General features: G+C 43.5%; 1 protein-coding gene across 1 annotated transcript; it reads left to right on the top strand.

The window, feature by feature from the left end:
* The first annotated feature begins 1,803 nt into the window (after positions 1-1,803).
* Positions 1,804-18,911, top strand: LOC114598432 (calcium-activated chloride channel regulator 1-like). Its single transcript, XM_028732097.2, has 14 exons — positions 1,804-2,099; positions 3,171-3,311; positions 3,627-3,777; positions 5,538-5,649; positions 6,676-6,844; positions 7,791-8,012; positions 9,607-9,831; positions 10,638-10,815; positions 11,113-11,219; positions 12,053-12,283; positions 13,310-13,574; positions 15,999-16,163; positions 16,851-17,093; positions 17,478-18,911. The coding sequence occupies exons 1-14, from the start codon at positions 1,944-1,946 to the stop codon at positions 17,765-17,767; spliced, it is 2,655 nt and encodes an 884-aa protein (XP_028587930.2). The 5' UTR covers positions 1,804-1,943; the 3' UTR covers positions 17,768-18,911.
* Positions 18,912-24,949: the final 6,038 nt, after the last annotated feature.

The following is a 24,949-nucleotide window of genomic DNA, read 5'->3' as shown; positions in this document are numbered from 1 at the left end:
ATTATGCTACAGAGTGGTGCAGGGATGATGGGAATTGTAGTCTAAAAAAACAGCTACTGACTGATTAAAGTTAGAAAACTGTGTAGCTTGGCCTCATCCTGCCTCCAGAATGACTAGCAGCCAAGCAAGTAAATCGTTAGGGTGAAATCTCAAAGGGCACTAGAAGCATATTCTAAACATAGCTTTTAAAAGAATTCAGTTAGAAGCAAAGAGAGTTCAGCTGCCCGCAGAACAGTTTCGGCTAATTTTATACTTCTTTAAAATGTCCTCGGTGATTTTGCAACAGGGTGGACCCTTTGGTTTAGAAACCATTTAGAGGGAAATTGGGTGTACCTTTTGGTTTTGAAACCCTTTTAGGGGAAACTGGGTGGACCCATTGGTTTTGATATTATATAAAGGAAAATCGAACCCACACTTCGCTGCGTTGATCTCCTGGCTCCTGAACCTTTCGGAACAAGCAAGAGTCCTAAAAGGCAGGAAGTAATCTGCAGGACAAGCCTCATGCAAATCTAATCAATCTCAAAAATTAGTCCTGCTGGATTTACACGCAGGTAAGTATGTACTGGGTTGAAACTTCAATTTTCTTCGTGTGATTTTAGCTCTTTCGACACAGCAGGCTCTCACTGGATATATTCCTAAAGCTCAGGGCTAAATTATGTGCTGTGTGAATTGCATGTCTTCATGTATGCCCTTTATTTAAAAACAGAGACCTGAGAAGATCTAAAAGTACTAAACTCTCCCCAACCCTGTGGCTTATCTCTTCCAAAGGATGCTTTTCAACTCAGCCAAGCTTTTATACTGGAAGTGGGGTAAAATGCTTTGGGGAAGAAGCTATAGGAATCTTCTTGGTTTAATGTCCTTTGATGACCATCCTCTGTCATTCCCTTTAGTGTGTTCTGCTGACACCACATCTAGCTCAGCCCTTAACGTTACACTGAAGTGTGAATTTCAAAGTCCCATACATTACCTTAATCAGCAGTATTGCTGATTATATTTTAAAGCAACAAATGTCTTGGGTCCAGGATACCTGAAGGACCCACCTCCTCCCATATCAGCTGGCCTTGTGCCTAATATCTGGTGAGAAGGTTTACTCTGTGTCCTGACTATGGTGGAAGCATGGCTGGGATAATGGTAGTGCTGTCATATTTTAAAGAGCAAAAAAGAGGACGCTATGATGACTCTCCTTTTAAATACCCCTACTATACGTAGGTTATAGAAGCTGTAATATATTGCTGAGCAGGGCAGAAGAAGAGAAGAGGAAAGCAAGTCTTCAGCCATGTCTATGTCTCATCCAAAAAGTACAGCCACCCGAACAGAAATTTTACCCCTGAAAAAGAGGACGTGTCCTGGAAAATGAGGACACGCGGCAGTCCTAGATAATAGTCAATACTGTGGTAACACCTGAGTCCTAGAAGATATTGCCTTGTAGGGTTCTTTTATTGGTGTTTCCCACTGTAAAGGCTTTTCAATTCCACCAAGGTGTTGCTGTGCTGTGTAGGTAATGCTCTGGTTTTAAGTTTTTGTTTTATCCGTTTATTGTATTTTACTAACGGTGTCGTTTTATTGTGATATTATTACTGCATTGTTGTTGTTGTTGTTATTATTTGACTTTCCTCCCTTCACCATAAGATCCCAGGTGGATTAAAATAATATAAGGATACCTGCCCACAGGACACCGCCTGCCAAACCTCTCTGTTCCCTTCCAACCCCTTTTTACACCTCACCCCTAACCCTCCATGCACCCATAGCTCTCTCAACAGCAGAGTCCCATCAGCTGGGTCAGTGATCAGCTTTTCTGTCTTTGTTATCTAGGCCAGTCAGAGTTTCCAGTGCGGTTACAAAACATGCAGCAGAGTTTTAGCTTCCTCCTCTCTCCTTGCACAAATAACCCTTCTGTGCTGTCATTTTTCTCCATGAGGCTGGAGTAGGAGGCACGAGCAAAGATGGCGTCCAGTTGGTGGCTTCTTCCATTGATGTTACAAGCGCTACATGGGGTGACAGATGCCACGGTGAAACTCAACAATGGTGGATTTGAAGACCTTGTCATTGCAATCAACCCTCAGATACCCGAAGACAACAAAATTGTCGACAACATAAAGGTGCGACTGCTAAATGTTTCTAAATGTGTTGAATGTGCAAGCATAGGTGGGGATATAAGTATATAGTAATAATAATAATAGGGACGCGGGTGGCGCTGTGGGTTAAACCACAGAGCCTAGGACTTGCCGATCAGAAGGTCGGTGGTTCGAATCCCCATGACGGGGTGAGCTCCCATTGCTCGGTCCCTGCTCCTGCCAACCTAGCAGTTCGAAAGCGCGTCAAAGTGCAAGTAGATAAATAGGTACCGCTCCAGTGGGAAGGTAAACGGCGTTTCCATGTGCTGCTCTGGTTCGCCAGAAGCGGCTTAGTCATGCTGGCCACATGACCCGGAAGCTGTATGCTGGCTCCCTCAACCAATAAAGCGAGATGAGTGCCGCAAACCCAGAGTCGGTCATGACTGGACCTAATGGTCAGGGGTGCCTTTGCCTTTAATAATAATAATAATAATAATAATAATAATAATAATAATAATAATTTATTTATACCCCACCCATCTGGCTGGGTTTCCCCAGCCACTCTGGGCAGCTTCCAACAAAACACTAAAATACAATAACCTATTAAACATTAAAAGCTTCCCTAAACAGGGCTGCCTTCAGGTGTCTTCTAAAAGTTTGGTAGTTATTTTTCTCTTTGACATCTGGTGGGAGGGCATTCCACAGGGTGGGTGCCACTACCAAGAAGGCCCTCTGCCTGGTTCCCTGTAACTTGGCTTCTCACAGCGAGGGAACCGCCAGAAGGCCCTCGGCACTGGACCTCAGTGTCCGGGTAGAACGATGGGGGTGAAGACGCTCCTTCAGGTATACTATATATAGGTGGGAACTGCAAGAAAATGTTGCAGTATACAACTAGCTGGTGTAGAGGAAGCCAGCGTAAGTTAAGCCAAGTTAAGTACATCCGATTCAAGCTCTGTTCAAGACTGGGGCTACTGCTGGTTGAGCCAGCCTAAGCCTGGCAGAGGGAAGGCAAGCCTTTAAAATTGTTACACCACCCCTAAGTGCACATTCTACAAACCCAAATGCAGATGCTAGTTGCCAAACACATGGAGGTCTCGTATTTCCTTTCCTTGCTAGGGCATGGTTCAAGAAGCATCAGCTTACCTGTTTGGTGCAACGCAGAAAAGATTTTACTTCAAGACTGTAAAGGTGATCATTCCTTCGACGTGGAAAACAAAAGCTGACTATCAAAGAGTAACTAGAGAGTCGTACGATAAGGTAAGTCTGGAGAGAATGCATTGAAATGTAGGTGAACTTAGGGTATTTTTTAAAAGATTGGGGCAAATGGAGAGAGAAAGTACAAGGCTGTGATCTAATAAAGACTCACTCTGTTTACAACTCAACTTACTTCTGAGTAAACAGGCATAGATTTGGGCTGTGTACATTCGCAGACCCTCCAAGTATCCCTTATATTATTAATAATAATAATGAGGATTTTTGTTGAGGCAAAAATCACGATAAAGCATTAATATCAAAGGTACTTTGCTGCTGCTTTTCTGGGTGATCTTTCAACCAAATTCTATTTTATTGCAGGCAGAAGTCATAGTGGCAGCTCCTTACCTGAAACATGGAGATGATCCCTACACCCTACAGTATGGCGGATGTGGGGAACCTGGGCGATACATTCATTTAACTCCTAACTTCCTGACAAATGACAAATTGCTTGACGCTTATGGACCACGAGGTATTACTTACTACCTGTTCGTTCAGATTAGACTGCCTGTTTTATTATTAAAATGCTATTCGAGTTTCCCTAAAATAACAGAGTAAGAAAAGTCCTGAGGAACCCATACCACTTTAAACTTTATCACTCTAAAGGCAACCAAAACGTCATAAGGAACCGGCAATATCTCCGTGTCCAGTTTATCAGCACATTTTTCAACCCACAAAACGTGCCTCTGTTTCCTTTCAGCAACGTTACTGTGGTGGCTTGCACACCATAAAGTACACGACTTCCTACTGTTTTCAGGATTATTTAAGGGAGAAGTCATGTGCTTTACATTTAGGAGGTGTATGTGGTCTGTATCAAGTACTTTCAGACTCTCTCGTGGGTTAATATCTGAAGCCATTAAGAATTGACTTAAAATGACCATAGCCAAGGAATGTCCTGTTCTGTGAGAGCTCAAGGCTCACAGGGGAAGCCCAGGAGTGTCTCATCAAGAGACTAAGTCAATACGCCCTCAGAAATACAAGGGATCCACAGCCCTTCTGAGGAAGTGATGCATGATGATGCCTCTAGAAGCACTTAGACTGGGCCAGAGACTGAGACATCTTGACTGGGTGCATAGCGAGCCCCACCTTCCAAAAGAAGATGGCTGCCTTTAAAGAGCACTAGCCTTATTGGGCAGTCCTTGTGGTCGGGGAGGCAGGAGTACTGTGGGAGATTCATCTTCTGAATCAAAGGAGGGTGGGCAGGATGTGCCTCTGGCTGGCAGGATCCGGAAGAGGCTGTGGAAAGCTGGAGTCTTGTCCTCCTCCATTGCACCGTATGCAGTCTCTGGGTCGTAACAAGGAAAGCTAAATTGAATTTTTAATCTGTTTGTTGAACGGTAGAAATAGAGGTGCCTCTTCCACCATTTCCTAAGCAGCACTACCCCCCCCAAAAAAAAAATACAGGAGAACTCAAATTGAAAAGTTGGCTAATCCAATAATAATAGATACTTAACCATTTGTATGACTGCACAACATTTCAGATTTTATTTTAGGGTTTTTTTTGTGGGGTGGGTGTGTTATAATTGTCAAGGAGGGGTTTGCTTTCCTGAGTCCTCCTTCCAAGCTAGTAATCAGTCACACGCAGGCGCCGAATGGGTTGCCAGGCTTGATTGGCTTCTTCTTGAGCACCAGCTACAGAACATCAAAAAGCAAGTCTAAAACATGGTGTGTTCTCTCCCCATACCCTGCCCCACCGAAGGCTTATAGGGGCTGGGGAATGCTGGAAACCATCCAGCCCCATCACATGCTCCCAAGTTGGGGACTAATTCTTACCACCTGCCTGAGGTACCCTGACATAAGGTAAAGGGACCCCTGACCATTAGGTCCAGTCGTGACCAACTCTGGGGTTGCGGCGCTCATCTCGCTTTATTGGCTGAGGGAGCCAGCGTACAGCTTCTAGGTCATGTGACCAGCATGACGAACCAGAGCAGTGCATGGAAATGCTGCTTACCTTCCCGCCGGAGCGGTACCTATTTATCTACTTGCACTTTGACGCGCTTTCGAACTGCTAGGTTGGCAGGAGCAGGGACCGAGCAACGGGAGCTCACCCCCGTCGCAGGGATTCGAACCACCGACCTACTGATTGGCAAGTCCTAGGCTCTGTGGTTTAGCCCACAGCGCCACCCGCGTCCCTGAGATACTTGCTCACTATTCATGGCAATAATTTCTACCTACCTGTATACTGTACTTTTTAAAAAAGGTATCTTAGGTTTTGTCCTTGATCTTCCACAGGCAGAGTCCTTGTCCATGAGTGGGCTCATCTCCGATGGGGTGTCTTTGATGAATATAACGACGATGCACCTTTCTACTCTCCTGGGGGAAACAGCATGCCTGAAGCAACGAGGTACCACCCCAAATCTCCAACAGATGCATCTCTTCTTTTATAAGTGATGTTTGCCTTGGGCTCGTTCATTTGGTTGCGGTGTGAATCATTGTCTTGAGGATGAGCTTTGATGATATATGGAAGAGATTTCGCATTAGGGCAAAGTGGGGGTAATGTCCTGCCCTTGGGCAAGTGCCCACTTTCCCGCTGCTCAAGACCTTATTTTCGGCCAGCTTACTCGGTCTCTCTGGAGACTGTTCTCAGCCACAGTCCTGCACACAATTTAGCCCAGTAGTGCATTTCTTTTGGCATGGTGACATTGCAGCGGATTGTCCCTACTTCTGTTTGCTCCTCACCTGAGTCTAACCTGGCAATTTTGTTTCCAGTGGCCCACAATGCCAAACAAAAGACGCCAGTTGCTGTGTGCTGAAGATGGGCCTGGATTTTGGCATGGTTTGGAGGAGTTAGTTACTAGAAAGCCTTCCAGACCCTCCATCGCCCAGAACCCGGCAAGCCTTAAAAGTAGGAGAGCAAAGAGCTCAAAGACAGAGGGCACCTAGCAGCACACATAGAAGTGATGAGTGAGGAAGTGTGAGAAATGGGGGGTGGTGGAGATTCACTCGGGACAACACCATTATTCAAGAGTCTGGGTTCTAGGGCCTCTCTCTGTAATGTTTGAGATAAAAAGGGACTGTAAGAAACTTTCCCTTGTTTTTATACTTTCCTGGACAACCAGCTGGGAGCTGCTGGGAGCATTTTGACATGAGCTAATGTACCAACTGAGCACACATAAAAATCAGATCTGAACCACATGTTTGCTGAATAAAGTACCTGTCTAGAAATCATCTATATAATTGATTCAAACTCTTTCATCTCCGCCCATTATGAAGAGTTCTACAATCTGATCTTCAGGTCAGGCTGGTGGGCACTGGAGTTTGTCTTAGCAGTCGTGGCATTACAAAAAACAAGATAGCATGCAATCATACCAGCATGTGATGATTTCTTGACTTTTAAAACTGCCATGTCTGTTGCTGTTATATTGATTAGGTGCCCAGCTACTTTCAAGGGTAGCTATGTAGTCTTGCTCGCTGATGGAACTACCAGACCATGCAAAGTTGAACCAAAAACTCAGCTGTATGAATCTGGGTGCCAATTTATTCCAGAAAAAAATCAAAATACTCCAACATCTATAATGTATGTGCAAAGTATCCCATCGGTAAGTATGATACGTCTTAGTTGGGATTTATTTTTCTCCAATGCCTCAAAAATGCAGGATTTTTGCTAAGTTAAATATAATATTTGGAGATTTTTAGCTTCAATTCCTGCAGGTAATGTGTGTGTGTGTGTGTGTGTGTGTGTGTGTGTGTGTGTGTGTTTCACCAATAAGATTGTGTTAGGGCTGGGGAGAAGGTATTCCAACCAAAATTTAGTTATATTGACCTAGCAATTCAAGAATAAACTCTTTCTTAAGGGCCTGCAGTTTTCCCGTCCTTCCCTCTTGAAACCTTCTCTCAATTTATAGAAGCTACATACAGCACAAGCTACGGGACCCAGACTGACTGAGCAGCCACTAGGCCCAACAGTAGGGTTGCCATATGTTTGGACATAGCCGGCAATTGGCGGTCGGAAACTTTGCCAAAAAAAGTGGAACCCGAATGAGGTAGTTGAGGCACATAGTCAGACTGAAGGAAAGTGAGATGGGTTCTGTTGCTCTCTGCAACAGAACAACTAACATTTGGATAATTGTGCAGGGTTCTGCAAAATGTTTCTGGTTTGTGATAGAGTTGAGGTACCCTTGAAAGTTCGCCCTCAGACCTTCCAACTGTCCCTATTTTCCAGGGACAGTCCAGGATTTACAGAAGCCATCCTGGTTTCTGATTTGACCCCGGAATGTCCCGCTTTTCCTTAGGACGTCCCTATTTCCACCAGGGAAATGTTGGAGGGTATGTCCCCTTCTTCGGCAGGAAACTGCTCAGAGTAAAACGCTAGGTAGGTGAGCAAGCGAAGGAACGAGGGAACAAACAAGCATATGTTCATCTGTTCTTTTTGTGTGGAAAAGAATGACCACTTTTGTAGCACCTTTTTCCAACGGATGGCTGCCATGAGGTAGATATTGCTTATAAGGTTGTGAACTTGATTTATTCTTCTTACCTTTTATTTAGGTTACTCAGTTCTGTGACAAAAGCAACCACAATACTAAAGCAACAAATATGCAGAATAAAATGTGCAACTACAGGAGCACCTGGGATGTAATTACGACTTCTCCTGACTTTGCCAAATCAACTCCACAAAGAGCTCCTCCGCCTAGCCCCACTATCACTTTGCTGCAAAAACAGGAGAGAGTTTTGTGCCTAGTACTTGATGTTTCTGGAAGTATGGGTTCGGTGAGTCTATGTTTTCGGCGCTCAGAAGAAGTATTTCGAGACAGTTCAAAAATGATGGAATTGATGTCAATAGTGACAACAAGTGTCAATACAGCATTGACATTTCTGTCATAAATGCCATGCTGTTTTATGTAATAATAATAATAATAATTTATTATTTATACCCTGCTCATCTGGCTGGGTTTCCCCAGCCACTCTGGGTGGCTTCCAATAGAATATTAAAATATAATAGTCTATTAAACATTAAAAGCTTCCCTAAACAAGGCTGCCTTCAGATGTCTTCTAAAAGTCTGGTAGTTGTTTTTCTCTTTGACATCTGATGGGAGGGCGTTCCACAGGACAGGCGCCACTACCGAGAAGGCCCTCTGCCTGGTTCCCTGTAACTTGGCTTCTCACAGTGAGGAAACCGCCAGAAGGCCCTCAGCCTTATAGACAGGGAGCCTGTTTTTGGTTTTAGATTAGATTTGGTTAATTTGGATATATATGAAACTACAGCAATTAAATCATACAGGAGAAGAGTTCTAGGGCAAGGGTGGGCAACCTGGCTGAGGTAGAATGCAAGGTCTGCTCATCGTAAATCCCCAGTTGGTGCAGGGAACCTAGAGGAAGAGATGGAACATGGGAGGTGAAAACTGCAGGGGTGAAAGTGAATGGAAGGAGGCAAGGGAAATCCTGATCTGGCCAGATCAATCAGGTCTTTCAGGCTTCTCAATTGTGCAGGAAACGTCGACAGCTGCACAAGGCTTCCCTAGTGAAGAAATACCCTACTACAGAAGTTTATGGTAGACACATGATGGGGGTTGGAGGAAGTCATATCGCTCCTGGGATGGGTAGTTGTAAATGTGTTTTCCTGCTGCCCTGGCTTTTCTATGTTCTGGAGACAGGCTTCTGCAAAGCTTGTCGGAGGCCTGGGGCAAGAGTCTTGTTAAACTAAAATTATAAACTCAAACCCAAAACTACCAATCCCTGGCAGGGCCCCCCAGCTGGCTTAGCCCTCTGAGGCCCAGGGAAGTGTACCTGGCTGCCTCAACCCCCCCCCCCCCACTGCATGGGCCTGTCTGGTAATAGTCCTCGAAGTGGATTTAAGAGACATGGGACGTCCTTATTTTCATTGGAGAAATGTATGGAACCTTTTAATTGAAAGGCAGGGTTTACATCATCTAACTAACTAAACAACTGCTAAGCAAATTGGGGGGGGGGCACATTCTGGAATAGAGTTTATATTTCTATACTAGCATATAGAAATTTGAATATCAGACACAAAAACATTGTAGGATAATCATTCTCCAACAGCAGAATTTGTGGGACAAGCCCCATTGCAATGAATGGTGCTCTTGTGAACCTCCCATCCATTTCAATGGAGCCTGTGCAGGGAAACATCCAGATGGATTGTGCCCAAAATCGCAGCAAGGATGAGGTTATTTGGAAACTCATGGACATTATGCATTTGCCTACAACCACATAAGTTTATCAAGCCTTGTTTTTTAAAGTATAATTGACAGTTGCATTTTCAGTCATTTATTTGCTTCCCAGAATCCACTGGCAGTTCTGTGAATGCTGGTTTTTTATTAATATTATTGTTATTCCTATGCAGAGCAATCGCATTGGTCGGCTGAAGCAAGCTGCGGAAATATTCATCCTGCAGATTATTGAAGCGGGATCCTGGGTTGGAGTAGTCACGTTCAATAGCGCGGCAACAGTCCAGACTCAACTGAGGCAGATCAGCAGCGACAGCGTGCGCAAAACTCTGGCAGGGTTTCTTCCTACTTCAGCTGGTGGAGGAACTAACATATGTTCTGGAGTGCGGTCAGCATTTCAGGTGAAAAAGAATAAAATTCCAGATCCTTTTATTCCTATTCTTCTTTGTAGGGTAGCCAGATGCAAAAGTGTAAAGGGCTGCTGTGTATCTAAGGGTTGTGTACAAGAGGGTATTTCATCAGCATGCTCTCTCATATAAGCCAAGAAACTGAAACTCAGTGCAGAGAAGATAGAGATGCTATTTGCAGGTGGATCCACTGCCTGGGTAAGTTCTGGATAAGTTCTGCCTGGGTAAGTTCAACCAGTTCTGGAGGGAGTCCCAATCCTCTGAAAGATCAGGTTCCTAGCTTGAGTGTACTTCTGTATCCATTGAAGTGACTGGAGGCAAAAGTGGCTTCCACCAGGTGTGGCTTCTGCCATCTATGAACTGGAAGCCTCTCAGTTTGATTGTTTATTATTGTCCTTCTATCCCACCTTTCCTCTGAGGAGGTCAAGGTGGTCTCTCAGGCTGTTTGCCCTAGGTCGCCCAGTGAGCTTCATGGCTGTGTGGGATTTCAAACCATAGTCTTGGCCAACATTTCCATGGTTTCAAACCATGGTCCTAGTCCATGGTTTTAACCACAGCTTTCTCGTGTGAAATAGCAAATGCTAATACTTCCTTATTAACAACCATGGAAGATATGGCACCCATCTCACCAAAGTCTGCTTCTGTTACAGGTAGGGAATTAGTTCACACAGAACAGCAGCAACACACCACACTTAGCGGAGCTTTGTAGCATTTTCTCGTTCATTTTAAGCACAAATGGTGCCCGGTGGCTTCCACATTCCTAGTTGCTGCTAAGATTCTAAATGCTCTGCTCCATACAGGTGTTTTTAAAGAAGTACCCAAATACCAGAGGCTGTGAAATTGTGCTCTTGACAGATGGAGAAGATGGCCAAGTAAATTCCTGCTTTACCGAAGTTCGAAATAGTGGGTCTATAATCCACACCATTGCTTTGGGACCAAGCGCTGCAAAAGAACTAGAAATGCTGGCAGACATGACGGGTAAGGGAGCAGACAGAATGCCACACCCTCAGTCCAATTGGTGCCAACTGGGGTTTCGCTAAGAGTGAGTTTACTAGTGGGCCCAGCCCCCTGCCATGCTACTTTCATCCACACCATGTTCCTCCTACTTGCCCACAGAAACTTCACTGCTTTTCAGTGCTCTAGACACCTACTTTATATTTACTGACGCACAGATGTATTTTGCACACAGATGTATAAAAGACCACACTACAACAATGTATTGCCTTTTATTCCATCTAACCAAGTATCCTAACTGTTCCTTCAATCGCATTCCAGGAGGTCTGAAATTTGCTGCCACTGACAGCTTGAATTCCAACGGTCTCATTGATGCTTTCAGCGGAATTTCTTCAGGAAGTGGAGATCTCAGTCAACAATCTATTCAGGTATGCATTGCAAAAATTAGAGTGAAATAAGCAGTTCTACTACGACTATTAGGCACTGTAAAAAAAAAAGTTTAAAGCACAAAGTAAAATTAATTCTATAGTCCATATTTTACTAGTATTGTGCAGCAGGAGAACCAAGCAGAATTCACAGATCTTACAGAGGTGGATTTTGGCAGCGCTGAAACAACATTTCCATTTTTACTGGTCCTAATTCAGTTGAATGTGTGGTCAAACAAGCACCATGGTCCCATTCCAGATTGTGTCTCATTGACTACTCTTTGCCGAAATGTGGCGTCAGATCTGTTGCTTCACCTAGAATTGCCCCCCAAATCTCCCATTGTATCGGCTGCAAATTTACTTCTCTTTGCCTGTGGAAATAGAGTTGTGTGTCTCGCAGAGTCAACCTCTGAGATCATTGATTTGCATTTGATCAGAGGTTGTCCCCGTTTTTGAGCTTCATTTAAGAAGTCAAACATGCCATCAGAAAAATCTCCTTAAACTTCATGTTTTTGACACTTGGCGTTTGTAGCAAACCTTTTGGGTTAAAACTTACAAGGTGGCTAGCACCCAGCAAAAGGCCACATGTGACCACAATAAATATATTTGGTGCAGGAAAATAAATTACGGCATCTGCAGGGAATGGATTAAGCATCCAGCATCTTATATCTGGGAAGGGCTGTTGAGCTGGAGTTGCTACATCATTTGTTTTCCTCCATGTCTTTAACCATGGGGATATTGTAGGATACCAATTTTATCCCCGTTGCAGATCTATTCAGGTTATAAAACTTTTCAAATATATCAGCGTACTTATTTTCTCTCCCCACCCCCAACAGCTTGAAAGTAAAGCGCAGCAAGTAGCTGCCAAGAAATGGATGTATGGTACAGTATCCATTGATAAAACGGTGGGGAAAGACACTTTCTTTGTCATTACGTGGAGCGCAAGCACAACTCCACCAGAGATGTTTCTGGACGATCCCAAGGGGAAAAAGTACCGTACAAAGGACTTCATAACTGATAAAACCAACCTACGGACAGCCCGGCTCCAGATTAGTGGAATCGCAGAGGTAAAATATTCACTCTCTATGCAGATAACTCTTCTGTTGCTTGTGTCCCTTTTCCTTTGGAAAATAAGGATACATTATGCAAGTGGGGAAGAGCCATTTACAGTGGTGCCCCGCAAGACAAATGCCTCGCAAGACGAAAAACGCGCAAGACGAAAGAGTTTTTCGTTTTTTGAGTTGCTTCGCAAGACGAATTTCCCTATGGGCTTGCTTCGCAAGACGAAAACATCTTGCAAGTTTGTTTCCTTTTTCTTAAAACCGTTAATACCCAGGGAAACCGTGCTTCGCAATACGAAAAATTCACAAGACGAAAAAACTCGCAGAACGAATTAATTTCGTCTTGTGAGGCACCACTGTACTTCTCGAAGTCCTCGGTGTAAGATTTTGCAATGATATTAACAGTGCTTTGTTTTTCCCTAGAAGAGAAGGTGCCAGTACTCACAGCCTAGAAATGGCTGGAGGAAGGACAACCAAGTGGGCATAAGGGGCGGGGGAAACGCTCTGCACATGCTCAGGGAAGAAGGCAGCAGGCCTCTAGGATCCTGGCACAGTCTCATGCCTCATTCCCCAAGCCCAGGAGTGCTTGCTTGCCTCTGGGACGGAGGCAGGAGATACCACCCCCTGGGGGCCCCCGGAACCTCGGGTGCAAATGGGAGGCGTTAAATAAAAATAAGGGGGGTGGAAGCATTAATAAAGAAGACAAGAAAAAATCGAAAAGCCATTTGTACATGTTTCCTTTCCCAGGAGAGCACTGAGTAATTTTTGTTTCCCCCGAAAAGGGTGCGGTAGGCCAAATAAGTTTGGGAACCTCTGGTCTGGAAGGTGCCATGAGACGTTCTTTTCATTTCCTAGCTCATCAAATGCCTAGCATGACGCTGCTGCCAGTATCTGCTCTTGGTATATTTTCAATAAAAAAAGACACCCCATCTTATCAAGGCATAATAATAACCGAAGGAAATAGGAACTGTATTTATACAGTTAGATATGGGATATTTAATATCCTTCTATTTCTCATCACTTGATTTCCAGGCAGGAGACTGGAGGTATTCCCTGCAGAATCAAAATACAGCTCAAACCATGACAATAACAGTCACGAGCCGAGCAAGATCAGCAACTGTGCCTCCAGTTCATGTGTTGCCTCTTATAAAAAGAACGCATAAGTTTCCTGATCCGTTGGTTATTCATGCAGAAGTCAGCCAAGGGTTCTTACCTGTGACTGGTGCAAAAGTCATAGCCACAATTGAAGCAGACAATGGAGCAGCTGTGGAACTAGAGCTTTTGGACAATGGCGCAGGTAAGTTTGTTTTGAAGCGTTCGCGGCACTATGCATTTCCCACAGAATCAGAACATTAACTCATTTAGTCTAGCATTATCTAACTTGTCAAAATGCCTGGCAATTGTATTTTCAAAACCAGCCATTTTTTTAATTAAAAAAAAAGTTTGTTTATTTATGATATTTGCAAACCACTAAAAAATCCCAGTTCAGACTACACACATAGTTGAAATAAAATTAAATGCAATAAAATAGTATAGTATAATACAACATTCAACGTAATACTTAATATGAAATAATTGGCTTCTAAAACGTAGACTCATAAACAGGCATAAAACTCAAAATTGACTGGCAAACAGTTATGTCCTCCCCAAAGCCTGAGGTCCTTTTTAGCTTGTGTTGCCAGAGATATAAACTGCCTGCAGAACATATGCTCTACCCCTGAGATGAGACCGATAGGGAAGACTCCATTCTGGGTCTTTGCGAAACCCTTCTACATACTAACACCTCCTGTCTTTCACCTGTGAGAGACAGCAAGGAGATGCCATGCTTTCCCATAACCTCCAACATTTCTCCAATGGAAACAGGGACATCCCATTCCATAATGATAATTTTACTATTTATACCCCACACATCTAACTGGGTTGCCCCAGCCACTCTGGGCAGCTTCCAACATATATAAAAGTATAATAAAACATTAAACACTTAAAAACAACAACACAACCCTATACAGGATTGTATTCAGATGGCTTGGGGGTCGAAGAACTCCATACCCTCCAACTTTTCTCCAATGAAAATAGGGATATCCTTAGGAAAAGCCGGACATTCGGGATCAAATCAGGGACGTCCCTGGAAAATAGAGACATTTGGTGGGTCTGTTTTCCAGGTGTGCTTCTTGATATGTTGTTGTTGTTTAGTCGTGTCCGACTCTTTGTGACCCCATGGACCAGAGCACGCCAGGCACTCCTGTCTTCCACTGCCTCCTGCAGTTTGATCAAACTCAAGTTGGTAGCATCGAGAACACTATCCAACCATCTTGTCCTCTGCTGCCCCCTTCTCCTTGTGCCCTCCATCTTTCCCAACATCAGGGTCTTTTCCAGGGAGTCTTCTCTTCTCGTGAGGTGGCCAAAGTATTGGAACCTCAGCTTCAGAATCTGTCCTTCTAGTGAGCACTCAGGGCTGATTTCCTTCAGGATGGAGAGGTTTGATCTTCTTGCAGTCCATGGGACTCTCAAGAGTCTCCTCCAGCACCATAATTCAAAAGCATCAATTTTTCGACGACCAGCCTTCTTTATGGTCCAGCTTCTTGATATACAAGGAGCTAATAGCACCATCTGGATGCTTTAAGCCTCCATGTGATTAGAGTCACATGAAGAATGGAGGAAACAGCTGCCCCCATTGTCATCCTCCATCAGTTGGTGACGAATGTCTGCTGTGGGGAGCCTGCTCTACTCCCTACACATTTCGAAACCCTAAATTGTTCAGGGAGCCTGCTGAAGTGGAAACGGCTTCCCATTTCAGAAGTTATCCCCCTCATCAATGCCATCTTCCTAGGAAAAGAGGTGCTGGAACTCACCTTGAACACTTCCCTTGTTCTCTTATAACGGCAATGGCTTCCACCTGAGAGTGGCTAGAAACGAGTTCCGCTGACTTATGGCTGGGGGGGAGGGAGCCCAGCCCCTCATCGCTTAAAGGCCTACTTCCAAAGACAAATGAAGCATCTGGCTCAGGTGCGGATAACCTTTGCCTCACCTGATTTTGCTGAACTAGAAACTGCCATGTAAGAAGGGGCTCAGATGATGTTCTTACAGTCCAGGCAAGTTCATGAGGGGAAAGGCAGGCGTGGCTATATTTAGCAATGGCAGCCCACCAAGAGCTTGATAAATTTAATTTTCCAACTGCCGGGACTGCAGAAAACGGAACTTGTCAAGCATGCAGAAGTCCACAATGTATGCTGGTTTGCTGTCTTCAGGTTGGCGAGTTACAAGTTGTGTTGGCCTGCATTGAACAGGGATTAACATACTTATGACTCCATATCACTACATATTCAGATTTAGGCACTCTACTGTTTTCATTAGAACAGGAGCAGACACAGTGGTACCTCGGGTTAAGTACTTAATTCCTTCCGGAGGTCCGTTCTTAACCTGAAACTGTTCTTAACCTGAAGCACCACTTTAGCTAATGGGGCCTCCCGCTGCCTCTGGACCGCCGTAGCACTATTTCTGTTCTCATCCTGAAGCAAAGTTCTTAACCCGAGGTAATATTTCTGGGTTAGCGGAGTCTGTAACCTGAAGCGTATGTAATATGAAGCATATGTAACCTGAGGTACCACTGTACTGTGAAACAAACATCTCCTACATAGGTTATGTAGGGTTTGTTTTCCTTTTTTCTAATAGCTGTGAGGTGTTGGGTTTGGATGTTTAATTTTAATATCAATGTACCTAGGTGCCGACATTATAAAGGATGACGGAATCTACTCGAGATATTTCACATCGTTCAAAGTAAATGGTCGACACAACCTAAAAGTGAGGGTCCAGGGGCAAGGCAAGACTGGCAGAAGGATCCGTAGGCAAAGTCAAGCTTTCTTTGCACCAGGGTTTGTAAATAATGGTAAGGATTTGTTACGAAATAGCAATACTGGTGGTATGCTAGCTCTGCGATTCTCAAAGTGTGAATGACACTGGGCATCTCCAGAAGGAAACAAACTTCTTCCTGCCATTTCCCTCCCCATCATTGTCTTTATGTAGATCTGGACACTTGGGTACATGTCTCTGACACATTCACACATATGTGTACGCACATCCTTCTTTCCTGCAATATTCAAATCTGCCATGTGCTTCTCAACTCAGTGGGTTAGAGAGAGAGAATAGATCTACAGCAGATTTGTTGTTGTTGTTGTTGTTGTTTCACCTTCCAGTTACGCCAAGGCAATGTAGAAAAGAAAATGCAAACGGTTACAAAACAGGACCAAAAAAAACGGAAGATTCGTTTAAAATGGATACCTACAGTAGAGAACTCTTCATCCAGCTGGGATAGCTTGTCAGCATAAAAAAAAGTGTGGGCGGGATGTCATATCTCAACAGGATGTTGTTCCATAGAACAGGGGGAGCCACCCCGAAAGCTCTGCTTTAAGAAAATAATTATGATTTTCTGTATATTCTGTCTTTGTTTTGGGTTTGCACAAAAGGAAATAAACGGGACTTTCGAAATAATGGGGAAGTTTGGAGGTTTGTAGTCTCACCATATAATCTATCTTCCTTCCTTCCTTCTTTCTTTCCTTCCTCCCTTCCTTCCTAGGTGTAATAAATATGAATCCCCCAAAACCGGAAGTTCGTGATGATGACATCGAAGTTGACGTAGGAAATTTCAGTAGAGTGGCATCAGGTGGCTCTTTTGTAATGTCAGGAGTTCCGCCTGGTAGTAGTAAAAAAGATGTTTTCCCACCCTGTAGAATCACTGACCTTGAGATAAAACCACTGGGTGATTATCAGTTCCTTTTGTCCTGGACAGCTCCTGGGAATGACTATGATGAAGGAAAAGGTAAGTGCAAAATTCTGCTTTAATCAATCAATCAATCAATCAATCAATCAATCAGTAAGACTGTAGAGTGTTCGCGTGTGTGTGTGTGTGTGTGTGTGTGTGTGCATGTGTGTGTGTGCATAAAAAGGTGTGTGGGGAGCCAACCACCACTTTTATTTGCAGCAGCCTTATCTCCCTATAATATTATATTACAGTAGCATTATATTATTGCTCTGGGAAGAGGGATTTCATCCCATCTGGTCCACCGTTGCTGAGGGCAGAGGGCTACCTGCGGATAGGAAGTTTGCAATGCATTGAAAAGGATTTCTGTCGCTGTTATCCTTGATGCACAACTGAAGACGTGCATCTTAATGCATGCCCTGTTGGCTGTTCTTTATTTTGCAGCTGAAAGGTACGAAATAAAAATGAGTGAAGATCCCTCGGCGTTAATAGATGCTGCTTTTCAAACAGCCACCTCTGTGAATACCGCTGGTCTGAAAATGGAAGTCGCTGGGGTCAAGCAATCCTTCCAGTATAACGCAGAAAACTTAAAAAAATCGAATGGCACCTCCATCTACTTTGCCATTCGTGCCATTGATGGTAGCAACAATGTTGGAGAAGCATCTAATATAGCCAGAGCAGTTGTGCTTGTTCCCATATTGCCAACCACCCCAGATGATACTTTTTGTCTGTAGCTTGTGTTTTGCATAAACAAAAAACCAGAAGTCAGAAGATTCTGTTTCTGTTTTGAATTTTAATTGGCTCATTGTTTGTATGCTCTTTTTTGGGGGTAATTTTCATGTCTACAGCTAAGCAGCTTCCATAATAGAAATGGCTTAAAAAAATTGTACTCAAATATTTCATGGCAGAATTGTCACAATTAAAATGCATCGTTATCTTTAAATGTGAATTTAGTAAGTTGGCAACCCTAATAAGCAGGTGCACTAGGGCAAACTTGTGTGTTTGGCAACCTAGTAAGTTAATGTTTGTTAGAGACACTTATGCTTGTGAGATATTCACATGTGACACTTTTAACAGCCTGTACTAAACCTCTTTATTCCATTTTAGCCTTTTATTCTTTCAAGTTAAGAAAACTCTTTTTAACGCAGTTGGCTTGTGAGATCTGGTGAGCAGAATGCATCAGCTTTGCTAAGAAATAGTTCTAGTGACAGCATAGCAATGGAACAATGACAGAGTTATGTGCTAAGGTGGTTTTTGCTTACAGGAAGGCAGGAGAAAAAGATTGAGATGAAACTGTGGGTCTTTGAAACGTGGGGTGCTGCCATACATATGGAGAGGAAAATATTACGACAATTCAAAAGTCTGGATCATGGCAGAGAAGAGTGCTGTGTTCACAAGACAAGACAGATTCTATGGGAGAGAACTTTTGTTCTCCATAATATGTGGCAATAAAATCAGCGCACTCTCAATCGCAATTTGGAGAAGAACCAATTCACAAAAAGGGGTTGCAAATTCACATAGTATTGCACAGCAGGGATTTTCAAGGGCGAGACATGACCACAATGCTTCCATCTCTCACTTTATTTTTCCCTTTTTGTACAGAGCTCTCTGGCCTGGATCCTCTGCTTTTGTGTGTGTTTCTGCTCTCCTTGGTGGGAGTGCACTAGGCTTAGGGTACTAGTAGGATTATGCCTTCACTTTCGATTCCCCCTTTCCAGTGTTTCTCTTCACAAGGGAGAGAGGACATCCTAACCTGTGTAACATTTTGTTATGCAATAAAGCTTTGAACTCTCCTTTTTGCTCTGGTTATCTGTTCATCTATCTTCCTTTGCAAAGGAAGAACCCAGGTTGTGGTCCGATTGTTTATCCTGGCATCTTTGCAGAAAAAGACCCTGGGCTGATCCATTTGACACACACACACACACACACACACACACACACCCCAAGCCTATCGTTTAAAGTTCACTAACTAGTGAACTTTAAAGTCCCCAGAGTGAGTCATAACAGAACCCGACTAACTTATTCCATCAGTGCAATGTCAATCATATTCCTGGTTGTTGCTGTTTGTAATTACCATATTGGCCTGAATATAAGCCTCACTTTTTTTCCAAATTCCGACCGTGAAAAGTTACAAGTGTGGCTTAAATTTGCAGCCTTACAAAAATTGGCTTTTGCGATATTGCTGCTGAAACAGACATCCGGTAAAATCGAACCAAAAAATGTTTTATTGCCGATTTTCGAGCTTGAGACTGTTCGCTTGCCATTTATGGGTGTGAGTGTCTGAGGAATTGTAGCAAATGAATAGCGATTTGATATTTTAGCGATTGTACAGTGACTGTTGCGGGCTTGCAAGATCAAAGGCTTAAATTGGCTCAGAGTTCCAATTCTACCAATCGCAGCGATTTTCAGCCTGTAACCCAATTTTAATGGAGTGGCTTATATTCGGGTATCCCCCCCTCCAATTTTAAAGGTGCGGCTTATTTGCATGTGCGGCTTATATTTGGGCCAATATGGTTAATATTTGTATCAAAATAGATTACTATTCTTTGACTGCAAGTTCTGGGATCTATTTGTAAATCAGCTAAAACTGATCAGAAGTAAGTGACTAGTGGACTTAACCATTGCCCCATACTTTCAACCAGATACTGGAAAATTGCTTTTAATGGGCATTCAATAAAAGTAACTTGAATAGTCATGTTTTACAGGTGGGGAATACAAAGGCTGAGATATAAGTGGTGAGCACAAGACCAGCCATGGCAGAGATTTTAATCTATGCCCTGCTCACCCTTATCTATGTGATCTTTGACTCAATGGCATTGCTTAAGTGAAAATCCAGTATGTATGCATCATATACCGATTTTGCAAATTTTACCATGGTAATTCATGGACAAAACCACATCATTTAGGCACTCCTGCAGGCACCACCTGTTTGCTCACTTGTGTTTTATTGTGTCACATGTATTTCTGATCCTCCAAACAAACCTCCTGATCCTCCAAACAAATATCCTGAAGATGGAGTGCATATATGTGTGAAGGTCAATGCCTCTTTTCAGTGTACAATAATATGGAGAGGTGTGGACCACGGAGATCATTATGAGAACAAGGAAATGTGTTGCTCCTGACTTTATTGCTCTGGTATGTTTGAAGTGCTCATCATGCAATATTTTCTCGTAAGAACCGGCTGCAAAGTGTTAGGGTGTGTATATTCTGTGAAACTGAAACTTCTCAAATGTATGTGACTTCATTTTGCACAATAATTTGGTGTGAGCCCAACTGAACATCTACATCAATCTTTAGATCTGTACAGCAGCCCAATGAAGTGAATGTTTTATTAAACTTTGAAAGTATCTCCCTGGACTCTTTCATGGGGTCTGGGGATTTCTTTCAATTTTTGATAGCTTAATAGATGTCCTCATGAGGCTCAGCATGCAGCCCATCTAGGTCTATTCATGTAGCTACTGTATATCTTGCTATAAGGAAGGCTACACATAATAGAAATGTAGAATTGGAAGGGAACATGAGAGTCATCTAGTCCAACCCCTGCAATGCAAGAATCTTTCGCCCAATATCTCATGCTCTACCGACTGAGCTAGCCAAGTAGGATGAATTCATTTTAAAGAAGACAAGGAGAAGGCAGTCTGGAAGATGTCACATTCATAATCCACACTTCTGTTTGTGCTGTGATTTCCAGGCACTGGTCCAAGTGTTTTGTTCGTTTGTGCTGCTGCTTTCCTTGAGGAAACCTGCTGTTTACCACTAGATCGGAACAAACGCCCATTTTGTGGAAAACTCAATTGATGTTTGTTCGGATTCAGTGGTAAACAATGGATTTTCTTGGGCCAAGCAGCAAGATAAAACCAAACCAAAAACCACTCCGATCCGTGCCTAGAAATCCTGGCACAAAATGGAAGCCTGGATAAGCCCTTGGTCCTTCATATAATTTTATATCATTTGATGTCCCTGATGTTGCCTGACATGTAAGTGCTTAAACCACACACACGCACCTAATGTGTTTAGTCCCCCATTTTTCCAACTGCACATCTTGTGACCAGGTACATACTGAAGAAACACTGTGCTGTATGAAGTTGGACTGTGAAACTCTGCTCACTCGGTACCTGAACGACTGGCATGTCAGAGGCTGTTCTGAACTAATTACAGGTGATTAAAATGATGATAACGAGGCCTCTGAGTCCAGTCCATGTTCCTTGCCCTGGAAAGCACCAAAGCAGAGCCTTCTGAGGGCAGGGAAGGGGCAAGTCTTTGCCAGTATTACAAGTGAGATTATTGGGTCCAGATCTAAAGCTGGAGAAGGCACAACGATCACGAATAGTGATCACAGACAGATCCGCCTCCCCTTCTGCTCAAGCCACTCTGAACAGCAAAGCTGTCAGTGCAACCATGGGACCCTGCCTCTGTAAAGCCCTGCAGGCAGGGGATGGCAGTCAGAATTGTGTCCTAAGGATGCAATCCTAACCCCATATACCTGGGAATAAGACCCACTGGATGTAATAGGATTTATTTCTGAGACAGCTGAGGAGTGAGTTTCAATGCTACAGTCCTGGCAGCACTTCCCTGTAAGTGATCAATGGCTTAGGCTGAAAGTGTTCCATCCTTATTTCTGCGCAAGTGGCTTATTTCGTTATTTAAATAGCTTTCCAGGTGCAGGACAAGCAAAGTGTGGAAAATTTGAGCAACAGATCAATAGTTTCATTTGCAGGTAAACATGCTGGACAAATCTCTCCCCCCTCCCATTTCTTCTTCCAGCTGTACGTTGGGAATAAGTGAAAGTCCCCTGAAAGTGAGGGAAAACTTGAAAATGCTGCAACCACGAATACCTACAGCCTGACCCCTCAGCCGGCTGGTTCCAAGGAAATATTTGCAAATAAACCAAAAGCTTTGGCAAACCTCGCACTAATATATGTGGGTGTTTGCACAGTTGAGAAATCTTTCCTGTACTCTGACCTCTCCAACACAGCTCAGGCATTGACTCTTTCTCGGAAGGGTACGCGCTTCGCTCCTGCCAAGCAGGGAACCAGAACAGTAGTTTGAACGTCATGTGGGCTGCTGTTGCTGATGGCTTCTTTTGCCTTATTCTAAGCACAACTCTATGGACCTTAAAGAAAAAGAAGACAATAGGTCATTGGTAAAACTGTACCAGGGAACCCAGATTTACTATTTACAGTATAGGCCTTTTCATGTTTCTAAGTGACAATTACTATACAGTGGTACCTTTGTTCTTGAGTTTAATCCATTCCGGGAGTCCGTTCGACTCCTGAAATGGTTGGAAAACCAAGGCACGGCTTCCGATTGGCTGCAGGAGCTTCCTGCACTCAATCAGAAGCCGCAGAAGCCACGCCCGATGTTCAGCTTCCGAAAAACATTCGCAAACCAGAACAATCACTTCCGGGTTTGTGGCGTTAGGGAGCTGATTTGTTCAGGAGCCAAGCTGTTTGACTACCAAGGTAACCAGGAAAGCCACCTTGGGATTATGGTGGATAGCTTGATGAATGTGCTGACCCAGTGTGTGGCAGCAGTGGGAAAAAGTTGGTTCTGTTCATAGGAGCCAATTCCTAGGGCCGAGGTCCCTTCACACACACCCTACAACTGCCATCATCCCTGCGTATGGTGCCTGCTTACTGGAACTGATCTGAGTTATAGTCTAGCAATAATTGGAAGGCCAAAGGTTCCCCATACCTGATATGGAGACAACAAGAAGGAACCCTTCATACAGAGATCAGTGTCCAAATTGAAAATGATACTTTGCGATAGATTTTTTTTATGTGTTCTACAAACAGCAGTTATCCTGTCTGGTGTCATCTCACATGACAAGAAGATAAAGGGTAAATAAATAACTGTATCATTGTGGGTTGAGAAATCTATTTCCTGGCATGCATTAAAAGCATACCTATGTGATTATCCGATAAACCAGTAACAGGAATTTCTTTGCCTATGCTATAAGTGACCCAGCCCTCCTTGTCAAGCTGACCTTTGCTGTCAAAGATTTTTCTAGAAGAGCAACCTCGCCCTGCCTTTCAAAAGGCATAGCGCTTCACCTTTCCAGTGGAAATACAGAAATATAAAGGCTTGTAGAAAACATTACATGCATATGTATGCAAAAGCCCATCACAGGTGACGCCTGAGGATTTTATTTTTGCTCGTCCTCATTTAACCTTTCGTTTCTTCCACAGAAAAGAAGTTGGTGTAGGAGATTTATCATGTGCAAAGCGCCACACATGGAGGACAGATCTCAGTCTGCTTGGATTACATAATCCCTTGTCTCTTGCTCACTAGCGCCCCCTGAAGTGTATACTTCCCCCCTAACCAAAGTCCACTGTGTCATCTAACAACTGGTTGTTGAATTCCAATATATCAAAGTCCTTAAAAATGCTGTTATATTAAAGGGACCTGTGGGTACAGGGTGGGATATAAATTCAATAAATACAGTCGTACTTGGAAGTCAAACGGAATCCATTCCGGAAATCCGTTCAACTTCCCAAATGTTCGGAAACCAAAGCATGGCTTCTGATTGGCTGCAGAAAGCTCCTGCAGCCAATTAGAAGCCACAGAAGCCCTGTTGGATGTTCGGATTCCAAAAAAAGTTTGCAAACCGGAACAGTCACCGTTTGGGAGCCAAAACGTTCAAGAACTAAGCTGTTCAAAAACCAAGGTACAACTGTAATAATAATAATGTTTTTGTTTTTTTAAAAATGAACCAACACCTCCCCAGACTCCCAGCAACTAACTTTCAAGGGCGACAGAAGTACGAAATTATATTTGGTGGAATTCAATGCTATCCTATTAAGTTCGTTCCGTGCAAGCATTGCCACAAAGAACAATCTCCCCGCATCCCATGTGCTGTTTGGTGGGGTTCCCCGAACCCCCCTTGAGCCAATTTTTTGGGGGGCAGACATCTATCTGGACCTGGTGTGGGCTCTCCCTAGGCCACACCTTTTACCAGCCCGGTTTTGTACCCTGATCAAGAGCTTTTGCCTGGCTGCTACATGTTGTGCCTCTTTCTCGCTTGGATGGAGGATTAAGAGAGATGCCCAAGTTTCTGTAGTAGACAAAACAACGGTAAAATGAAAGTCAACTTCATTAGTATTGAAAAACAACAACACTTTTCCTTATGTCGCTACAGATTGGATAGGTAACCAAATAAAATAGAGCTGATAGAGACTCTCGGCCCCTCTCAGTGCCCAGCAACTGGAGGAGGAAGAGAGAGAAGAGGGTGAAGAAACTCAGCAAACCTGGAACTGGGTGTGGGGAGTACAGCTGAATGGGCCCTAGCGATAGGCAGCCTGAGGAAGAACCATCCACCTTGTGTCTTCCCATAAGAAAGTAAGTCTAGAGTGAGAGACTAGGGTGATGTCCATTGTTTCCAGAAACTCTTCTTGTTGTGATACTTTTGTAGAAGAGCTGAGAGTCTGTTTGGACCCTGGGTGAGAATTTATTTTGATCAGTGCTATTTTTCTAGAAAAAGAGATGCCGGAACTCACCACGAACACTTCCCTTGTTCTCTTACAATAAAAATGGCATCCACCTGGCAGGTGCAGAAACTGGGTTCCAGGAAGCTCCAGCTGGGGAAAAACACACCCTGATTTTGACTTACCATACTTTTCTGTGTATAAGACATGGGTTTTTTTACTCAAAAATGTTTAAAAATGGGGCTTGTTTTATACACAGGTAGTGCATTGTAGGGCCAGGTGATTGGTTGCAGCTGCGTCTTATAGGGGGCATCTTATACAGGTTATACACAGGGGGCAGGTTATACACAGAAAAATACTGTATATATATTAGCAACTTTGTATTAATGTAACTTTTTTATATGTAACTGTGTATTTCTGTCAGTGCTTTTTCCCCCCTAGAAAAAGAGGTGCCAAAACTCACCGTGAACACTTCCCCTGTTCTCTTATAAT

This window comes from Podarcis muralis, chromosome 5, assembly GCF_964188315.1.
Source record: "Podarcis muralis chromosome 5, rPodMur119.hap1.1, whole genome shotgun sequence".
Taxonomy (NCBI): Eukaryota; Metazoa; Chordata; class Lepidosauria; order Squamata; family Lacertidae; genus Podarcis; species Podarcis muralis.
The sequence above is the reverse complement of the archived record's forward strand: the minus strand, read 5'-3'. Positions and strand labels throughout refer to the sequence as shown.